The sequence below is a fragment of the Heterodontus francisci genome, chromosome 32 (assembly GCF_036365525.1).
Source record: "Heterodontus francisci isolate sHetFra1 chromosome 32, sHetFra1.hap1, whole genome shotgun sequence".
NCBI classification, from domain to species: domain Eukaryota; kingdom Metazoa; phylum Chordata; class Chondrichthyes; order Heterodontiformes; family Heterodontidae; genus Heterodontus; species Heterodontus francisci.
This window is the reverse complement of record NC_090402.1, coordinates 10,980,617-11,003,614: the sequence shown is the minus strand read 5'-3', so window position 1 is coordinate 11,003,614 and position 22,998 is coordinate 10,980,617. Positions and strand designations below refer to the sequence as shown.

The window sequence follows — 22,998 nt, the reverse complement described above, 5'->3', positions numbered from 1 at the left end:
TTTATTATGTTTACTCGAGTGACTAAACTGACCTTAGCTTTAAGATCAAAATCTAAAGATTACTATCACTACAATATAAAGAGAAATCAATAGCAGTATAACAATAGCAGATTTCAGGACAGTCTGATTAACTCTTTCCTTACAGGTGTTTGGCACTAATGTACCCCTGTTTAGCAGATTCAATGTGCTGTATAAGTTTTCTGAGCTTCAGGTTCCAGGTTTCCAAATCCGCTAGCAGCACCCAGAGCTGTACTTAATCTCCTACCTTCATTGTCCTACAACAACTTGTATTTACATAGCACCTTTAACATGGTAAAACATCCCAAGGTGCTTCATAGGGGTGTAATCAAACAACGTTTGACACCAAGTAGCTTGAGGAGATATTAGGGCAGATGACCAAAAGCTTGGTCAAAGAGGCAGGTTTTAAGGAGTGTCTTAAAGGAGGAGAGAGAGGTGGAATGAAGCGGCTTAGGGAGGGAATTCCAGTGCTGTGATTGCACGAACTACTTGTCTCTCCCCTTAGCAAGCTTACAGGCTGTTGTGAATGGTAGTCTCTTCCTGTCTCTAGCTGGTCCTCCTTAACAGCAGGAACAAAAAGTGCAAATCAAAAAATCCACAATGCTTCACTAGTGCCCATCTCCTAGTTATACATTGATTAACATGAGTGTAACACTGGTCCCATCAGCTTCCCTTATTTAAAGTAAGATCATGTCAGCGTGTGACACTGGTGCCCATCAGCCTTCCCAGTTACAGGCTGGATCAGAGGCGGGGGGTGGGGTGGGGGCACGGAGTAATGCAACGGGGGGCGGGGGTGCAGTGGGGCGGAGGGCTGAAATCATACCAGCAGCGGGGGGAGGTGGGGGTGGGGGCCTCTGCCACACGGGGAGGGCGCTTTGCAGGCCTGGAGGAGGGTTCCCTCCTTTGTGGACAATTTGTGGCCCACAGAGGACCCCCACCATGAACAACTTTATCCCCCGGACACCCTCCCCCGGACTGCATGACCACGCCCCTAACCCACCCCCCCCCCCCCCCCCCCCCTCACTCACTGGACAGGCCCCGGCAACCCCACCTCACTTACCTCTGGGGTTCCAGCACTGGGCCTGGGTCCGAGGCCTCTGCAGTCCCAGTGGTGCTGCTGATACTACTGAACCACCAGTGCTCTGATTGGCTGGCAGCTCTTGGAGGCGGGATCGCCATCCCTTTAAAGACATGGATCCCGCCTCCTGAAATTTTAATTTAAAAAGATTGGAGGATCGCTCCGGGGTGGAGGGCAGAAAAAGCAGAGGTGGGGGTTCTCCCCACCTTTTTGACCTAGTGCCGGGAACCCCGCCTCCAGCACAAAATCCAGCCATGGTGTAAATATCAGAAAGAAAGACATACATTTATATAGCGCCTTTCACAATGACAGGACATCCCAAGGCACTTCACAGCCAATGAAGTGCAACTGAAGTGTAATCACTGTTGTAATGTAGGAAAAACAGCAGCCAATTTGTACACAGCAAGCTCCAGCAAACATAATGACCGGATAATCTGTTTTTGTGATGTTGACTGAGGGATAAATATTGGGAAGGACACTAAAGGGAACTTCCCTGCTCTTCTTCAAAATAGCACCATAGGATCTTTAACATTCACCTGAGAGGGCAGATCCTTGGTTTAATGTCTCATCCGCAAAACCCAGAACTGAGCGAGAGTGTGAGCCTAGAGTTTAGTGCTCAAGTCTCAGAGGTGAGAATGCTACCAATTGAACCATGGCTGATACATCCATGTGGAGGGATGGTACCTATCAGCTCTCCAATTTATATTGTGTGACGCATATCAGTCCGTTTCACTAGTAACCAAAAACTGTCCTATTTGTATCTTGCAATGAATGTCTGTGTAACACTTATTCCTAAACTCTCCCTGTTTATACAGTCTACAAAGCATTAATGTGTATCATTGATATCCATGAACTCTTATATAGACAGTGTAATGAAAGACCGTGCATAACATATGCAGCGATATAAATGTCAGTTTGCAAGTTTGTCATTGTATTTGACCCCGAGATGAGTTCTGACCACATGTCCACTCCAAGTCCACCTATTTCTACCTCCATAATGATGCCTGGTTCTGCCTCTATCTCAGTTCATCTGCTGCTGTAACCCTCATCCATGCCTTTGTTACCTCTAGATTTTATTATTCCAATGCTCTCCTGGCCAGATTCCCATCTTCCACTCCACATCGATTTGAGCCCATCCAAAATTCTGCTTTCTGTATCCTAACTCGCACCAAGCCCCATTCACACATCATACCTGTGATCCCTGACCTATATTATCTCTCATATAAAAACAAGAAATGCTGGAATCACTCAGCAGGTCTGGCAGCATCTGTGGAAAGAGAAGCAGAGTTAACGTTTCGGGTCAGTGACCCTTCTTCGGAACCGAAGAAGAAGGGGTTCCGAAGAAGGGTCACTGACCCGAAACGTTAACTCTGCTTCTCTTTCCACAGATGCTGCCAGACCTGCTGAGTGATTCCAGCATTTCTTGTTTTTATTTCAGATTTCCAGCATCCGCAGTATTTTGCTTTTATATTATCTCCCAGTTCAGCAATGCCTCAATTTTAAAATTATCTTTGTCTTCAAAACCCTCCATGGCCTTGCCCCTCTTTATCTCTGTAACCTCCTCCAGCCCTACAACAGTTCAAGGCCTCTGTGTTTTTCCAATTCTGGCCTCTTTTGTATCCCCAATTTTAATCACTCCACCATTGCTGACTGTGCCTTTGGCTGCCTAACCCCAAAACTCTGGAACTTCCTCCCTAAATTTCTCAGCCTCACTATCTTTCTCTCCTCCTTTAAGATGCTTCGTAAAATCTACCTCTCTGACCAAGCTTTTCTGTCCTAATATCTCCTTATATGGCTCAGTGACAAATTTTGCTTGCTAATGCTCCTGTTTTACTATGTTGTAATATAAATACAAGTTGTTCTTATGAATGCAAGTTGTAAGACTGACATAAAGTAGGTCTCCTATTTATACAATATACAAAAGCAAAATACTGCAGATGCTGGAAATCTGAAATAAAAACAGAAAATGCTGGAAATACTCAGCTGGTCAGGCAGCATCTGTGGAGAGAGAAATAGAGTTAACGTTTGATCAGAATTGGGAAAAGTTAGAAATATAATTGGTTTTGAACAAGTGATAGGGGGAAGGGTGGGAAGAAGAACAAAAGGGAAGGTGTATGATAGGGCGGAGCGCAGGAGAGATTAAATGACAAAAGGTTTCATGGCTAATGGAAGTGGTAATGGGACAGTAAAGAAAGAAAAGATGTGTCTAGAGAAGGTGTGAATGGCAGGACCCTGAATAGCTGCTGTCCCAAAGCAAACTGAAAGAAATGAGATAAACAAGAGGAAAAAAAGCAAACCAGCAAAGAAAAATGAAACAAAATAAGCAGAGGTTAAGATCTAAAACTGTTGATCCCATTGTTGAGTCCAGAAGGGCGTAAAGTGCCCAGTCGAAAGATGAGGTGCTGTTCCTCGAGCTTGCATTGAGCTTCATTGGAACACTGCACTAGACCAAGAACAGTAAGGGCAGAGTGGGAGCAAGGTGGAGAATGAAAATGACAGCCAACTGGAAGCTCAGGGACTGAACAGAGGTGTTCAGCAAAGTGGTCACCCAGTCTGTGTTTGATCTGCCCAGTATAGAGGAGACCACATCATGGGCAGCGAATACAGTATACTAAATTGAAAAAAGTACAAGTAAATGGCTGATTCACCTGGAAGAAATGACTGGGGCCTTGGATGGTGAGAAGGGAGGAGGTAAAAGAGCAGGTGTTGCATCTTCTGCACTTGTGTGGAAAGGTGCCATAGGGTTGGGGTGTTGTGGGATGACTGAGGAGGGGTCCAGGGTGTCATGGAGGGAATGGTCCCTTTAGAATGTAGAAAGGGGAGGGGGGGGGGTGGCGGAAGATGTGTTTGGTGGTGGCATCATGCTGGTGGTGGTGGAAATTGCAGCGAATGATCCATTGAATAAGAAGGCTGGTAGGGTGGAAGGTGAGGACGAGGAATCCTATCATAGTTCTGGGAGGGAGGGGAAGAAGTGAGAGCAAAAGTGTGTGAAATAGAACAGACATGGTCAAGCGCCCTGTTAACCACCGTGGCAGAGAATCCTTGTTTGAGGAAAAAGGAAGACATATCGAAAGCGCTAGTGTGGCAGGTGGCATCATCCAAACAGATGTGACAGAGACGGTGTAACTGGGAGAATGGAATAGAATCCTGACCGGAAATGGGGTGTGAGGAAGTATAGCCAAGGTAGCTGTAGGAGTCAGTGGGCTTATAGTAAATTATACAGTTTGGTGAATGTCAGTATGTAACACTAGAACACATTCAGCTCTCCTATTCATACAGTATGATGAATGTAAGTGTATAACACTGGTAGCCATCAGCTCTCCTATTGATATTGTATGATGAATGTTGTTAACACTGTTACCCATCCACTGTTCTGCTGATACAGTGTGATGAATATCAATGCGTGACACTTGTATCCATCAGCTCTCCAATTTATAGCATGTGTTGAATGTCAGTTTGTCTCTTATTTATTCATTAGAATGAATGTCAGTGTATAACATCAAGACTCATAGTTATAGTGTGATAAATGTCAGTATGTAACACTGATTCCCATTAGCTGTCCTAAATATAGAGAGTGCTGAATGTTGTTATGTAACACTTGGACCCCATACAATGTGATAAATGTTGGTATGTAACAGTGGTACAAATCATCTCCCTTATTTATAGAGAATAATAAATATTATTGTGTACATCAGCTCTACTGTTTATACAGTATAATGAATATTAATGCATTACACTGGTACCCATCAACTGTCCTATTAATATTGTGCAAAATCTGTTGGTACCCAGCAACTTTCATATGTGACCAGTGTGTATCATTTGAACACATCAGCTCTACTATTTATATTTTTGTGAATGTTTCCGTGTAACTTCAGTACACATCAGCTCTCCTACTTGTAGTGGCCAATGTCCATATGTAACACTGGAACTCGGACTGGGTGATGAATGTCACTGTCTAAAACAGGTACCCACCAACTCTGCTAGTTGTAGAATGTGTGTAGAATGTGTGTAATACTAGACTCCATCAGAATGAGTAACATTGGTGCCTGTCAGAAAATTATAGAATTACAGAATTAAACAGCATAAAAGGAGGCCATTCAGCCCTTCACGCTGGCTGTTTGGCAGAGCTATCCAATTAATCCCTCTACCCTGCTATTTCCCCGTAGCCCTTAGTTTTGCATTCAAGTATTTATCCAATTCACTTTTGAAAGTTGCTACAGAATCTGCTTCCACCACCTTTTCAGGCAGTCCATTCCAGATCACAACAACTCACTGTGTAAAAAAATTTCTCATGGTGCCTCTGATTCTTTTGTCAGTGACCTTAAATCTGTGTCCTCCGGTTACTGACCCTTCTGCCACTGGAAACAGAGTAAATAAGGAGAAACTATCAAAACTGTTTTTGAACACCTCAATCAAATCTCCCCTTAACTTTCTCTGCTCCAATGAACAACCCCAGTCTCTCTAGTCTTTCATCCCTGGCACCATTTTAGTCAATCTCCTCTGCACTCTCACCAAGGCCTTGACATCCTTCCTAAAGTGTGGTGTCCAGAATTGAAAGCAATACTCCAGCTGAAGCCTAACCAGTGTTTTATAAAGATTTAGCATAATTTTCTTGCTCTTGCACTCGATTCATCTATTTGTATAGCCAAGGATTCCATATGTTTAACAGCCTTATCAACTTCAAAGATTTGTGTATGTAGATCCCCAGGTCCCTCTGTCCCTGCAACCTCTTTAAAATTGTACCATCTTACTTCTCATTCCTCCTACCTAAATGTATCATTTCTTTTGGTTCATTCACAGGATGTGGGCATCACTGGCAAGGCCAACATTCACACACCCTGTGTTAAATTTCATCTTCCACATATCTGCCCATTTTACGAGTCTATGTTCTCCTGATTGTTTACAATATTTCTGAGTTTCGTATCAACTGGAAACTTTGAAATTATGGCATGTATATGCAAGTCCAGGTTATTAATATATATCAAAAAGAGCACTGGTCCTAATATTAACCCCTGGGGAACACCATTGTATTCTTCCCTCCAATTTGAAAAATAACCTTTCACCACTACTCTCTGCTTTCTATCCCTGAGCCAGTTTGTATCCATGTTGCCCCTTTAATCCCATCAACCCTCCTATGTATGTTGTGAGATTGATGTCCGTTTGTATCACTTGTATCCATCTGCTCTCCTATTTATATTATTGTGCAATCCCTTCTACATGACAAATCATTCATTTCTGCATTACATAATACTGTCCTGATGGAGATTTCTAATGAGAATTAATTTTAACAAGTTTTTTTTTCTTTTTTGTAGACTGGTATAACTCCCCTACTTTTTTGTCTTATCAATAGTTTCACTCTTGTTACATATAATTGCTATCCTACCAAGCGAAACTTATGATTATAATTCTGAACCATTCCATACCAATCTCCCTCCTGTAAAAAGGATGATGTATTCATAAATTATTCCTTCTACAGAACAAAAGAACAAAGAACAAAGAACAGTACAGCACAGGAACAGGCCATTCGGCCCTCCAAGCCTGCACCAATCTTGATGCCTGCCTAAACTAAAACCTTCTGCACTTCCGGGGTCCGTATCCCTCTATTCCCATCCTATTCATGTATTTGTCAAGATACCTCTTAAACGTCTCTATGGTACCTGCTTCCACCACCTTCCCCCGGCAACAAGTTCCAGGCACTCACCACCCTCTGTGTAAAGAACTTGCCTCGCACATCCCCTTTAAACTTTGCCCCTCTCACCTTAAACCTATGTCCCCTAGTAACTGACTCTTCCACCCTGGGAAAAAGCTTCTGACTATCCACTCTGTTCATGCCGCTTATAACTTTGTAAACCTCTATCATGTTGCCCCTCCACCTCCGTCGTTCCAGTGAAAACAATCCGAGTTTATCCAACCTCTCCTCATAGCTAATGGCCCTCCAGACCAGGCAACATCCTGGTAATCAACTTGTAATCAACTGGTCAATGTTCTCTTAAATATATGCATCAGTTTGCACTGGAATGTCTTTTTAATAACTTTACTGAATTGACTAGGCTAACCATTGCTTTAAGTTTAATCTTACTTGGCAGTTCAGTGGTCACTGTGGTGCAACTAAATTGTCTTATACCTCCTTACTTAACAGGCAAAAGCTAAAGGTTACTATTAGTGCAATATAAAGAGAAATCAATAGCAGTATAACATTAGCCGACTGAAGGGCAATTCGATTAACCCTTTTCTTACAATCCCCCTTTTGTGGTCTTTAGAGTATTTCCGGCCAACACTAAAAATTTCATTTGTATCATATGCCTAACTCAATCTAGTCTATTATATAGATCTGTGCCCATTGGTGTCATCTAACATCTCATCAAAAATATTATGAATATCATCATACATTGAATAGTAAATAAAGTTCAAAATGTATCTCACACCATGTACTCCAAGTATCAAAAATGTATCACCTGGACTTAAAAGATCGTCCAGTATTGTTTTACTCTTATCCATAATTTGGATCATTTTAATTTCAGTTTTTCGGGGACCACCCTTAGTTTTGAATTTTCAGTTCTTTGTCCTTCTCTATTTTAACTTCAATAGCTCTGATTGGTACCAGTGCGTTTAATTCTATCCCGGTTGCTTCACTCAGCCTAATGCAGAAAATCGGTTTCTCTGTGGATCATATGTCAGAGGCACGAGTAAAGTCTTTAAATCACGAGTGCTACAGTATATGTTCTCACTCTCCTGAACCCCACTGACGATTTCACGTTGTGGCACTTTCAGCATGACTGAACGTGACTGGAACTCATTCTTCAGTTCATCTTCATCATGCCAGCTTAATGGCTGCTTAACACTCAACAGGTCACTTCTGCACACACAGCCGTATCCCAAGATCATGCAGCACGGGACATCTGATACAAGCCATGCCTGTCCTTCGAAGCTATCTATCCACAGGTCAGGGGGATCTGGAGGTGTTTGATTAGAATGTCTCCCTGCATGTTTGGATTAGTGGCCAGGCTATCAAGCGCATTCTTCTCATTGTTCAGTAGAGCCAAGGACACAACCATGTCCAAGAGAAAGCAATCAATGAACTATTCTTTTCTGACCCTAACTAGATTGAGTATTGATAGTAGAGCAAGATCATTTGTCAAGTTGTGCCCAAGTGATTTATATTGCACGTGGATGCACTCACACATCTTCTCCCTAACCTCTCAAATTCAACCATGATCACCTAGGACGATGACAATAGATTCCATTCGGTTTCCCATTAAAACATAGCTTTTATTTCTTCACATCATCAGCTCACCTACCTTGAATGCCTTTTCCCTGCTCTACTGTGCCTGAGTTCATTTTATCTTTTCAAGATCATACTAATTCCAGAGGGAATGCAAGAAAAGGGACGTTAGTTACCATTTGCACAACAGTTCTCCCCCCTCAACATCAGGATTAGGTGCAGACTGGACTGGTATTGTTGGACTGACAGGATTTGTCAATGTTCAATAATCGCAGTTCCCTTCCCTGTTTGGAAGTCCTGAGTACTGGTCCCTGGATCCTGACACCCAAACCGTTTCAGAGTGCTCACGATTTGTAGTCAATTCTTTTTTAATGAAGAAATGTGATTATACCCTGTTCTTCAATGGGAACGCTTCAACAACAATAATAACTTGCATTTATATACTGCATTTGATGTAGTGAAATGACTCAAGGTGCTACACGTCAGCCGATCAATCAAAATTTGACACCAAGCAACATAAGGAAATATTAGGGCAAGTGAAGGTAGGTTTGAAGAAACATCTTCAAGGAAGAGGGAGTGGTAGAGAGGTGGAGAGGTTTAGGGAGGGAATTCTATAGCTTAGGGCCCAGGGAGCTGAAAGCAGACCGCCATTGCAGAGCAATGAAATTTAGGGATGCTCAAGGGGCCTGTACTAGAGAAGCACAGAGATCTTGGAGGATTGTAGCACTGGTTACAGAGATAGGGAGCAGTGAGGTCATGGAGGGATTTGATAACAAGAATGATCAAGATGTTGCTGGACCGGAAGCCAATGTCGGCCAGCGAGCACAGGGTTGATAAGCGGGACTTGGTGACAATTTGGATATAGGCAGCAGAGTTTTGAATAAGCTCAAGTTTATGGGGGGTGCAAGATGGGTGACCAGCCAGGAGTGCATTGGAATAGTCAAGTCTTGGGGGAACAATTGATGAGTGTTTCAGCAGCAGGTGAGCTGAGGCAAGGATTGAGTTGGGTGATGTTATGGAGGTTGATGTAGATGGTCTTGCTGATGGAGAGGATAATCAGATCGGAAGCTCAGATCAGAGTCAAATAAGATGACACAGTGGCGAGTGGTCTGGTTTAGCCTCAGAGAATGACCAGTGAGAGGGTTGGAGTGGGTACCGAGGGAACTGAATTTGTGGTGGGGACCAAAGACAATGGCTTCAGTCTTCCCAATGTTTAGTTGGAGGAAATTTCTGCTTGTCCAATGCTGGGTGGCGGATAAGTATTTTAACCTTCTCAAGTGCTTGAACAGCAACTTGTATCAATTGATACAAAAACAAAATACTGCAGATATTGGAAATCTGAAATAAAAACAGAAAATGCTGGAAATATTCAACAGGTCAGGTAGCATCTGTAGAGAGAGAAACAGGGTTAACGTTTCAGGTCAATGACAAAGAACAAAGAACTGTACAGCACAGGAACAGGCCATTCAGCCCTCCAAGCCTGCGCCGATCTTGATGCCTGCCTAAACTAACACCTTCTGCACTTCCGGGGCCCATATCCCTCTATTCCCTTCCTATTTATGTATTTGTCAAGACCTTTCAAACATTAAGCTTGCTATCATGCTGGGACATTTGATGATGTCCTTCCGATGTCTGCAGATCTGATTTTAAATTCTTACCAGGGCTTTTTTCTTTTTTATTCATTCATGGGATGTGGGCGTCGCTGGCCAGGCCAGCATTTATTGCCCATCCCTAATTGCCCTTGAGAAGGTTGTTGTGAGCTGCCTTCTTGAACCATGCAGTCCATGTGGGGTAGGTACACCCACAGTGCTAGCGGTTAGATACAACTGAGTGGCTTGCTAGGCCATTTCAGAGGGCATGTAAGGGTCAACCACATTGCTGTTGGTCTGGAGTCATATGTAGGCCAGACCAGGTAAGGACAGCAGATTTCTTTCCCTAAAGGACATTAGTGAACCAGATGGGTTTTTACAACAATTGACAATGGTTACATGGCCATCATTAGACTAGCTTTTTAATTCCAGATTTATTAATTGAATTCAAATTCCACCTTCTGCTGTGGTGGGATTTGAACCCATGTCCCCAGAGCAATACCCTGGGTCTCTGGGTTACTAGTCCAGTGACAATAACACTACGCCACCACCTCCCCCACATCATCACCTTGCACCCTTGACTTTCCAGCAAAAACTGCTACCTTCTTGTAAAATAAATACTCTTGATAATCCTGTGCCATCAGCACTGATGTGATTCTAAAAACCAGGATCAGCTGTAAAAGAGAACAGAAAATCCATTGTTGTGCCTCTGGAGAGCCCTTGAATGGGTTAATCTATAAAGCATGCATGTGTCAATTTTAATGCAGCATGATGTCATAACACTCAGAATTGCAACTTGTCAAATAGAAGTAACGGGTTAACTACTTCTTGTCTGGCCAAACTTTGAAAAAAAGTCTGGGGGTGTAGGATAGGGTGGAGTCACCAAAGCAGCGGCTTCAAACTTGCTGTACATAAATGTAAAGAAGCAGTGATACGAAAGAGCTCCGGTTAAAACAGGACAACATCCTATTAAATTAGCTTTGTAATTATCTAAAGGGGGGGGGGGGGGGGGGGTCAGTTAGCTCAGTTGGTTAGATTGCTAGCATGAAAGATGCCAACAGTGTGGGTTCAATCCCCCTGCCAGCTGTGGTAGCTCATGGAGGGCTGCCTCTTCACCTTGCCCCACACTTGAGAAGTGGTGAACCCTCAAGCTGTACTTCACCAACTGTGTCTCTGTAATGGGGAGAGATGCCTATGGTTCTTTGGGACTATGGCTAGAGCAAAAATTGTCCAAAACTTCTTTTACTTTTTAAAACTCCCTGTGAATTTATTGATCTAACTTATCTTGTGGATTTATAAAACTTGCTGCTATCAATTTAATGTCAAAAAAAAGTGCAAGTAAAGTTGTGACATTCACTTAACCTGCTTCATGATTGCTTTGGCAGCCATTATTATTAAGGCCTTTAAATTTCTCACTGCTATTGTCTTGAAATGATCATTCGACACGATCACAAACAAAATAAATTAATTCAGGAAAAATAAACTGTAACTGAGAGTATTGATAAAATGAATCATGTTGTTATGACCGAGGTGGGAGGAGTGTACTGTCTTTTCTAGTTCCACTTTTCCACAGGTCACAAATGTTAATCAGAAAGGAATATATATCCAGTCCAATTCAATCTCCATTTACTTTAAGTCAAATGTAATGTGCATCCTGGAAAAATCAATATTTATTTTTACATTAAAAATATTGAACAGCTGGCACAGTGCATTTCAGTGCTTCGGATGCCCTTATGTCTCAACCATTACTCGGCTGCATAAGGTGTGTGGTTTTCCTGCTCCCAGAACCCTTTCTGCCCAAGAACGGGCAGAAAGTCAAGAGGAACCAAACCAGTCAAGCAATGCACAATCCCACCCACCTGGAGCAAAGCAGAGTAATTTGTGAGTTGGCATCACAAGAAAAAGCTTGTCTGATAGATGGCTCTTCTCTTAACCGTGCCTTTCCCTAGTGATCGTTCATCGTTTCCCCAGTTACTCTTCAGTCACCCCTCTGGTCACCATCCCTAGCGATCTCTTGTCACTCTCATCAATCACCTGTCCCCTGTCACTCCCCTTGTTACTCTGTCTGGTCACCTGTCTTCAGTCACCTCTCTTCTCTTTCCCTATTTTATCAGTATTACCATGGCTATTGTCAGCCATGGCTCAGTTGGCACTCTCGTGTCTGAGTCAAAAGGTTGTGGGTTCAGTCCCACTACAGGTCTTGAGCACAAAAGCCAAAGCCAACACTCCAGTGCAGTACTGAGAAAGTGCTGCACTGTCGGAGGTGCCGTCTTTAGGATGAGAGGTTAGACCAAGACCCTGGCTGCCCTGTCAGATGGACATAAAAGATCCCATGACGCTATTTCAAAGAAGAACAGGGGAGTTTTCCCTGATCTCCTGGCCAATATTTATCCGTCAATCAACATCAGTCAAGCAGGTGATCTGGTCATTATCACATTGTTGTTTGTGGGAGCTTTCTGTGTGTAAATTGGCTGCCACATTTCATAAAGTATAACAGTGACTACAGTTCTAAAGTACTTAATTGGCTGTAAAGCACTTTGGGACATCCTGTGGCATGAAAGTTGCTTTATAAATACAAGTTTTTTTTTAATTGCTCTGCTCACTTCCCCAGGCCCCAATTGCAGGAACCTCGCCCGCATCCGCACCTGCATAAAACTCTAGACCAAGCTTGTCCAACCTTTTCGGGCGGAGGGCCGCACTGCGATTTTTGTTCAGCACAGGGTGTGGGAGGGAGGGTGGGGGGTGGGGGGGAGCCGGTGAGCAAATTTCAAAAGATTAAAATTTTATCTTACTAATAAAAACAACAAATGTGAATTTTTGTGAAGAAGCTTTAAATTAGTAGACTAATTTATTAACTTACTTTCTCGTCACTATATTGAAAACTGATTTAGTGACATATCTGGTATTGTTTTTGCTTTAATAAGTAGTCAGTCTCTGCCCACACACTTGATGTAGCGATGCAGAGTATTCTGGATAGGTGTCCACCTTTCAGGAGAGACCTTGATCTGTCTTCCCTTCCCCCTCCCCTCTCGGACTAGGGGACACAGATTGAACGTTTTGTGTAAAATATGCAGGGGGAGATATGAGGAAGGAATTTTTTATGCAGCGGGTGGTAATGACCTGGAACTCGCTGCCCACAAGGGTGATGGAAGTGGAGACGATCAATGACTTCAAGAGGAGGTTGGATGGCCACCTGAGAGAAATAGACTTGTAGGGCAACGGGGCTTGAGCCAGGGAGTGGAACTGACTGCATAGCTCCGTGGAGCGCCAGCATGGGCTCGATGGACAGAATGGCCTCCTTCTGTGCCATAGGTAAATGACTCTTTGACTCTCTCTCCCCCCTCCCCTCGCTGTTTTAAAAATAAGTCAGAACCAGCCAGAAAACCCTGAATCTGTTGGGAAATGATTGTTCCCAATGTCAGCAACTGTCACCTGTGAAACTGACAGCACAATAGTTTAAAAGCCGATTCTCACAAAGGGAAATTTCTCATCTCCAGTCATGGTAAGGATGAGGAATGGCCCCGGGAACAGTTTATACCTGTCGGCCGTATGTTGGACAACCCTGCTCTAGACTGATTGTACCGTTGCCATCTTTAATTCCAGTTGTAACATCACCTCTCTAGTCTCAGCATTCTCGGTATTTTGTTCTCTGATTTTCCTACTCCTTAAAAAGAAGAAGAAGAAGAAGACTATGAGGTATACTTCCATAGGTATAGGTGACCCTCCGATACCCTAACCAACTTGTCATTCTTCATGGGTGAACCGAGATGGTGACTGTTGGAATGCTCTTCTACCATAAGGAACATTGCACGCAAGCCCCAGAGCTGTCCCCAAGCAAAGTCTACGCAGGTGCACTTTCTGGTTGAGTTTGCTGGATAGCTGTCTGGAGCAGGAATCATAGCTGATTTGGTTCCTTCCTAGACCAGTTTAGCAAACTGCCTGAGTTTAGCAAACCCAGCACGGACAAAAGATTAAACCTGGGACCTTCCTGATCTGCATGGCTCAGTTTCATACTGAGCTTTTACACGGTAAGGCATTAGGGAACTCAGAATCGAGATTCTATCAATGGCAGGACTCTTGCTCATCACAATCACTTTCTTTCCCAATATCCGTACTTTTACCTAACTGTACATGGGCGGCATGGTGCAACTGCCCATACCATCTGATCAATCACTCACAGCTTCCTACCAACACTCATGGGCACACTGCCAACATTGAGCAGCTTTTGGGGGTTCCTTGTTCTTCTGTTTTACTAGCCAGCTCCAAAATCCACTGTTAACCCAATAGCAGGCAGTGGCTATTTTTCAAAAAATATACTTTATTCATAAAATTTGTAAAAGTATATTACATAATAATTCAAATTTGAAATTACATGAAGTGCAATACAGTTCAATTTCTTTCGCTACAGTAGGTGGTCCTCTGTAAGTGTAGTGAGGCACCTCAATTACAGGTTATACTTACAAAATGCATTTCATGGCAAACATACAGCCCGAGGGGTTCCAGCCCCTCAATGTACTATGCGGGAGGGCCTTAAGACTGTGGCCTTTCCCCATTGAGCCTTTGTGGCAGTTGCCCCAACCTTTAGTGCATCCCTCAGCACATTGTCCTGGACCTTGGAATGTGCCAGTCTGCAACACTTGGTCGTGGACAGCTCTTTGCGCTGGAAGACCAGCAAGTTTTGGACAGACCAAAGAGCGTCTTTCACCGAGTTGATGGTCTTCCAGCAGCAGTTGATGTTTGTCTCGGTGTGCGTCGCTGGGAACAGCCCGTAGAGCAGCTGCTTTGGAACATGGGTGTTTCCATGGAGACCCATAATGAGAGGCTAGAAACTCCAGCTGTTTGACTGTCCTGTACACCAACCCCACCCTAGGTGCCTAATTGTCATGGTGGTGCACACAGTGACTACAAGCAATAGGAGATTTGTTTGTGCTGATTATTCGATAAAGACTTGTGCATTGTACTGACCAAGATTAGCGTTAAAGACTGTAACCTCAGCACTGACTGAAACTCCAATGGCTGAGTGGGGATCGATTTCTATTTGTATTATTAATGAAGGAGAACGTTTTATTTGTGCTGTCAGTATTTATTCATCATGAAACAAATGGCTGTCTGGTTAAAGACAATGCTGCACTTCATGGGTTCGAACAAAGAATCTGCTGCCGAACACCTGTCTTTGCAATTGGAGCCTCCATCTCTTTCCTTTTCCCAAAGAGTGACAGTCCTTTAAAGGTTCGATGTTCAACTCCAGGAGCATTTACAACCACCACAACTTGTATTTATATAGCATCTTTAATGCAGTAAAACATCCCACAGGAGCAATTATCAAACAAGATTTGACATCAAGCCAATTAAGGAGATATTAGTATAGGTGACCAAAAGCTTGGTAAAAGAGGTAAGTTTTAAGGCGTCTTAAAGGAAGAGACCATGAGACGTAGAGAGGAGGACAGGTTTAGCATGGGAATTTCAGAGCTTAGGACTTAGACTGTTGAAGGCACGTGGGGATTGAAATTGGGGATGCTCAAGAAGCCAGAATTGGAGGAATGTAGAGATCTTGGGGGTGTTATAGACCTGAAGAAGGTTTGAGAGATAGGGAGGGGCGAGGCCAAGGAGGGATTGGAACAAGAGGATGAGAATTTTAACATCGAGGGAGCCAATGTGGATCAGTAAGCAATGGGTGAACATCATTTGGGAACATTGGCCAACTATTAAGACACTGTAATGCTTTCCTGGTAACAGCTGATCAGACCTCTGTCATTGTCAATTGCAAAGAAAATCAAATGTTCAAGAGATGATTAAGAAGCTGGAAATAAGAGATGAGAAGATTAAAGACTGATCGGATGGAGGTGTTTCAAATAAATAATGAAGGGTAGATTGGGATAGGCCAGTGAGAAAGCTATGCTAAACTTTTATGAATCGCCAGTTAGGCCACAGCCGGAGTATTGTGTCCAATTCTAGGCACCACACTTTAGAAAGGATTTCAAGACCTTGGAGAGGGTGCAGAGGAGATTTATCAGATTTATACAAGGGAAGAGGGACTTCAGATACGTGGGGAGACTAGAGAAGCTGGGATTGGTCTCCTTAGATGTAAGGGTAGAGGTGAGTGATGTTGGGGAGGTTGAAAACAAATAGTCCTGGTGATGGATAGGACATGGGATTTGAAACTCAGCTCAGGAGCAAGCAGAACCCCAGGAAGGCCCATTGTTGAGGAAAACCTGAACGAGCAGCCTGGAAGCAGGATCAGCTGGGGAGGGGAATGGAATTAGAGGCTAAAGGTTAAGGTGTTTTTGATGGGAGCCAATGAAAGGATCTCTTCAGCTTTAATGGCAGCATTACTTTAACAGAAATTTGCGAATGGGTCAGCCTGGACTTCTCTCATGCTCCCCTTAGGAACTAGTTTGTGAGAAGTTTGGGAACAGCAACCCAATGCTCTCTAGGCTGGGGTCAACACAACACAGAGATACCAAAAAACACAGCAATCAATTACTGCTGCCACCTTGAGTCCCAATAGCTTGATGTTAGCTCCTTCTCACTTCCCCCAAGAAAGAGACTGGACCTGTTTCAGCCACAGCTGGAGTTAAACAAAATACTTGCTCTGTTCCCTGGGATAAAAATAATTCTAAAATATCGGGTGGCACTGAAAGTGTGAGTTCAAAGTCCCACTAACGAATTCTGAGAAAACAATTAATTGGGACCAAGTCAAAATTAGCCCCAGGCAAGCAAAAGCATCTGTTAAACCCAAGTCTATCAAATCATTACAAATAAGGATATATTTTGCCTGTATGCTTCACTACACGAATGTAGCTCTCTCCTCTAGATGTGACAAGCACAAATTTCTTTCCGATTCAGCTGCTTCTTTGTCCTGGTTCCCGAACTTGTGTTTTATCAGCCTGTGTATTTATACAGGGGAGAAACAGATGGTAATAAATCAATGGGGACAATCTGCAGATGAACTAATTACAAACAGTAGCTCCTGCTTTCTATTATCCTAAAGCCATCATGAATGCCTGATAGAGTTGTTTCTTTCAGTTTACAATCAATTAGCTTTGCAGAGGAATAAAAACCCTTCCCTGATAATGAGCAAATTGCAAATAGATTAATCTAGTCAGTTTTCAAACTGTCATAAACAAACACGCAAATCACCCCATGGGTGTAATTAAATACAACATTCCCAAAGGGACGTCTCAGTGGAGAAGTGGATAGCCTTTTGTATTCATTCTAATAGAGAGAAGACTGAGAAGTGATAGTGGTCTTTAAGGTTGTGAGAGGGCTTGGCAGGGTAGACATGCAGAAGATGGACCCGATCTTAACTCTGTCCAAGTGGCTGGGTTATGACTGAGTTAAAATCTCACCCGATGTTTCCACTTGCGAGGCCAGAACTGGGGGGCATATATAGAAGATAGTTGTTGATAATTCCAATATGGAATTTAGGAGAGATTGTAGTTAAAATGTAGAAGTCACTAACGTAGGGAGTAGTTGAGGTGAATAGCATGGATACATTCAAGGGAAAGCTGGATAAACCCTTGTGGGAGAAAGGAATATAAGGAAATGTTGATGCGGTTAGATGAAAAAGGGGTGGGAGGAGGCTCATGTGGAGCATAAACAGCAGCATGAACCAGTTGGGCCGAATGGCCTGTTTCTGTGCTGAAAATACATGTAATATCATCTGATAGATAAAAGAATATTTAAGAACTGAAAAGGCCCTTAAGACCCAACTTGCCTATTCCTTCTTAATAGATCAGTCCTATCTGATAACATACTCAGCAGATCCTTATTTAACCCTCTCTCCCTAGAAACACATCTTTCTGCCTCTTGAGCCCACTCTGTCCCTTTCTGTCCTTCCCTACTAAGTCGTTGCACAACTCCATTACTTTTGCATAAAAACATTCCTCTTGGTTCCAATGCCTAATTTTGGTCTGCAAATAAACTGCCCGGTCAACTCCAACATCATTTTGATTAAAGCCTCATTCTTTTCCATGCTATTACCTGTCACTCAGAGAGGAAAATTATTGGAAGTTATAAAGTTCCCAATTGGAAATCTGCACAGATTTAACTCTGGAACTCTAACGTTCATGTGTTAAAGAATGCGGTTTGGGGCGTCAAGGTGGGATATGTACTTTTCTAGCCCCTCATGGATGGGGTGAAAGCCTTGTGGGTGATTTTTGTCAGGGGTCTCAGTTAATTTCCTACTGATTTTGGGGGGATTACAAAACCAAACCTCCCACAGTTTGACTGAAGTCGTCAATCAAACATATGTTACAAAAAGTGCTTTTTTATGGTTTATTTGAGGACTTGTATTTTAGAATTGTGGAGATGACGTGATTCCATAGATGCTGGACTTTGTTTTTTTAAAGGGTCACTGGAAGGACTCTGTTTAAAAACATTTACTGGATGTCACATGTTTTCCGCTAAGTAAACAACAGGTGCCTTCTGACTATGGGAGTTGTTTATCAGAGAAGTGACATGTCAATATTTATGGTGCTCAAGAGTGGGTTTCATTTTTGGATACTGTTTTGAGTTAGTTGGAGGTCAGCCTGCTAAGAGAGAAGCACCCAGCTCATCTTTTTCCACCTCTCTGAGAAACCTTAAAAGCTCCAGTGTGTGATAGCTAAAACCCCTGATGCCACATTTCTCCTGAAAATCTCCTGGAGGACTTCCTTTCGACATCTCCTGAATGAGCTGCTTCTTAAAATATCCCAGTGACCTGTCTATGTGTACTTGGATGCCAGACCATATGATATCTGGAACATATCTTATCCTTTTTCTTCAATAATTAGCAAGAATTTGGCCAAAGTGTCTTTATTTTTCCTTTAAACGGTGTTTGTGTGTGTGTGTGTGTGTGTGTGTGTGTGTTGGGCATTTAAAAGAGTATATATTTACTGTCATTTTTCAAACTGTATTAAAGCTTTGCATCTTTATTGACTAAGTCTTGTTTTATAATAATTTATTTTTCTGTTGTTTATTAAAGAAACCTGGTTGGTGGATTTTATTCTGAAATAAAAATAGATATAATTGGCCATATTGGTAACTGGATAAAACATTTAAATATGTGATATGACCCATGGAGAAGTGGGACTAGAGAAAAACAGTGCACTCTTCCCACCTCAGTCTAACACAAGGAAGCCTGGTTGACAGTAAGGAAATTGATGCAGTATGGGCTGCTTTTCGGAAGTTGAGGCACAGTAGGGAAGACTTTGTTTTGCCTGGAGCTGTGCAAAACCAGATGGGAATGGATAACAATGCGCACATGCAAAGCAAATAAAATATATGTTCTTTGCTTTATCTCAGGATGCAGGCATCACTGACAAGGCAAATTTATCGCCCATCCCTAGCTACCCTGAGAAGGCGATGCTGGGCCTTCTGACGTTTTTTTTAACAGCTGCGTGCCTTTCTAGGCCACTATAACATGTAAAATTAAAAGAAAAACTTGTATTTCAATTGCACCTTTCGCAATCTCAGAATGTTCTAAAGCATTTTACAGACATTGAAATACTTTTAAACTGTAGTCACAGTTGTAATATAAGAAATGCAGCAGCCACTTAGCAATGTCCCACAATTAGCAGATAATCTGCTTTAGTGATGTCGTTTGAGGGATATTAAGCAGGACACTGGGAAGAACTCCCTTACTCTTCTTCAGAATAATGCCATGGGATCTTTTACATCTACCTGCAATCGCTGACATGGCCTCAATTTAACATTGCACTTGAAAGATGGTACTTCTGCTAATGCAGCAGTCCCTCAGTACTGCACTGGAGTGTCAGCCTAGATCTTGTGCACAAGTCACTGGAGTGGGACTTGAATCCACAACCTGCTGACTCAGCAGTAAGAGTGCTACCCACTGAGCCAAGCCTGACATCTGCAAACCTAGCTTGGAAGGGGTGGTGGAACCTCTTTCTTGAAGGACATTAGTGAAGCAGTTGGGTTTGTACAACAAGTTAAAAAGCTTTTCATGATCAGTTTTCTGGTGGCAGCCCAGCTTTTCTAAATTCAATTTCACAACTTGCCATGGTGCAGAATTTCTGTGGTAATGCCTTCTTCACTCGGCATGTTGACTCGCTTTCACACATGGATTTGTGATTCCCTGTGCCAGTTCTGTAGGTAATAGTCCCCTTCCAGTTGCTATGGTTGACCTCTGTCTTACTGAATGGACCCTCTTACATCCACTGAATGGGTGAGTGTAATTATCCTTCAGTATAGTCAGCTCAACCCTTATCTTTCCCTGCATTTTTTGGTTGATCTAAGTGTGGAGAAATTTCAGAAGGCAGGCATACAATTGAACACAAACTGGCCACCAGATCAGTAAGGAAGCATGTCATCTTTAGCCCACTTGTGTACCTATTGGTCTAATAGTTTCTGGACTAACGCTAGGGAAAGCAATCAATGCAGGAGCAAAAATACAGGTGCACAGGAGACTTGGAGCCCATCCCCAACACGTATGCTTTAAGCATGAGCAAGTGGATGGATCACAGCTTCTTGCCTATCTGTGCATGAGTAGCGTCATCTTGCATAAGGAGAATGAGGCTTCTGAATCCAGTTCTGCAAATGGTCTGAGATATGGCCACTGAACTGTTGCCAGCTGTGGGTGTAACTATTTGATGGTAGGATTGAGGCAGACAGAGATAATGGGCAGAGGCAGAATTGGATGGTAGCTGTGTTTGGTTAAGGTTGACAAGTAAGCAGGAGGTCCTTAGCTTAGTAATAAATACAAGCTTTCTAAATTAGTCTGTAACTTGGAAAAGAGAGCAGGCGCAAGTTACATTAGTGCAGTTGGTTCCCATCACAGTGAGGGAATAACACTATCAGTCACCTTATAGAATATTAAACATGCATACCTAAACAGTTTAAACATCTAACAGCTACATTACTTTCAGAGTACATGCCTCCCATACTACCACTGAGATTTAAGATAGGCTATCTAGTTATTACGATCTGCATTGCAATCTAGTTATAGCATGTTGCTCAGACCTCCAATGATGGACTATTATGCTGGCAGTGGAGTCATTCTACCCTATCTATAATCTATTAAAAGTCTTGTGTATGGTGTGCAGTTCCTGTAAGAGTCACATTTACCTCCTGTCACATGTTATCCTCAGACTCATCATGAGCAATGCCACAGGAGATCTACTAACATATGTAAGGTATAAAGAATGTAAAATGCTCTGGATTTCTTGTTGACTTGAACCATGTCTTTTGGTGTATCTTCTGTATTTGTCTTTGCAGTCACAGAACGTGCAGTCATTCAGCGATACCACGCATCATTTGAAGAGAGATTCTTCCAGATAAGCGAAAAGGAACTAACCAAAGTAAACACATTTTATGCAGGTAAACTTTGCTGTTTTTATTGTTCTTTGTATATATGGATCCTCCTAAAGTTGCTGACAGTGAGATTCTTGATCGAGAATGCACTGCCTGCAAGGGTGGTGGCAAATGGACAGGGGATATTTTAAGAGGATTAATTTGCAGGGCTACGGGGAGAAAGCTGGGGTATAGGACTAAATTGGAGAACTGTCTTAAAGAGCCAGCACAGGTACGACAAACTGAATGGCCTCCTTATGTGCTGTAAGATTCTATGATTCTATCAACTATCTTTGATTTCCCTCAATTAGCAGGTGGGGGAAATCATACTTTAGCTATAATTAGTTTATAATCACTAATGATTTGCATCAATAATTCTCAATTTATGGATTAGTTCTGGAATCTCCTGACTGAAACCATAAAACTGAATGCCTGATAACAACCATAAAATTAGACAATTTTCAACACTGTATAAACACCAGTGACTCTCTAAACTAATCAGTTTAATGAGTAGTATTTGTGAAATGTCAACAATTTCCACAATTGTGATGGATAAAATAGCCAAGAAGTGGCTCTCTGTGCTTCACAGAACGTTATTTACTTTTATTTTATTTAGCGATACAGCACTGAAACAGGCCCTTCAGCCCACCAAGTCTGTGCTGACCAACAACCACCCATTTATATTAATCCCATATTCCCTACCACCTACCTACACTAGGGGCAATTTACAATGGCCAATTTACCTATCAACCTCCAGGTCTTTGGCTGTGGGAGGAAACCAGAGCACCCAGCAGAAACCCACACAGTTACAGAGAGAACTTGCAAACTCCGCACAGGCAGTACCCAGAACTGAACCCGGGTCACTGGAGCTGTGAGGCTACGGTGCTAACCACTGCACCACTGTGTTATGAGTTATGACGTGAAGCAGCCACGAAAGAAACAGAATTTCGCGCCAACAGATTGCTCTTCATGTAAGCTGGGACAGTATAATGAAATACAGAGGGTCTTCTGTGAGCAGAGCTTCCCTGAGACATCAAAGGCAGTGCAAATCAGAGATAGGGCTGCTGCATTGTATTCCAATTCTCCAACCATCGCTCTCTTTGAGTGTGGTAACATGGAATTACATCAAGTGCTAAAATTGGTGATAAAGAACAAACATCTCTTCAGCGCCTTTCACAACCTCAGGATGTCTCAAAGTGATTTACAGCCAATTAAATATTTTTTTGGAGTGTTGTCACTGTTGTGGCAGCCAATTTGTGCACAGTAAGCTTCCACAAACAGCAATGAGATACTGATCAGATAAATTGTTTTCGTCACATTGGACAAGACAAGCAAACTGAAAATGTATTTCATCCCTGTTTGTGGGATCATGCTGTGTGAAATGGCTGCCGTGTTTATCCATTTAAATGCAGTCACTTTGCTGTTTGTTCATTGTATAATTCATTCTAGGCGAAATACTTTGGGATGTTTGTAAGACTTGTGTTGAGGTGCTGCATAAATGTATTCTTGCCTGTTATCATATGAAATACCTATTTAAATATAAATGTTTTATTGGACACAGTGATCTGGAATAACTAACAGATTTAGTTATACACCAGATGTAACACGCTTTGCCCAGATATAAATGGAGAATTTTCCCAGCAGATGAAACCCTCACTGGACAGAACATTATATGACTGGGAGCGACCATTGCTGAGATTGGCAGCATTCTAAACAACCCAAAGTGAAGCACTGTAACTTGATGAACATAACTCAGGAACTATCAGCTAAGAGCGTAATCGGCTACTCAGCTATCCGTT

At 42.6% G+C, this 22,998-nt stretch overlaps 1 protein-coding gene across 1 annotated transcript in view; it reads left to right on the top strand.

Moving 5' to 3' along the window:
* The window catches only part of LOC137347457 (xenotropic and polytropic retrovirus receptor 1 homolog), a 64,688-nt gene that overhangs the window by 18,504 nt on the left and 23,186 nt on the right, over window positions 1-22,998 (top strand). The window contains exon 3 of the mRNA XM_068011900.1: window positions 21,125-21,226. Coding sequence (XP_067868001.1) covers window positions 21,125-21,226 — 102 coding nt within the window. The remainder of the gene's footprint in view (window positions 1-21,124; window positions 21,227-22,998) is intronic.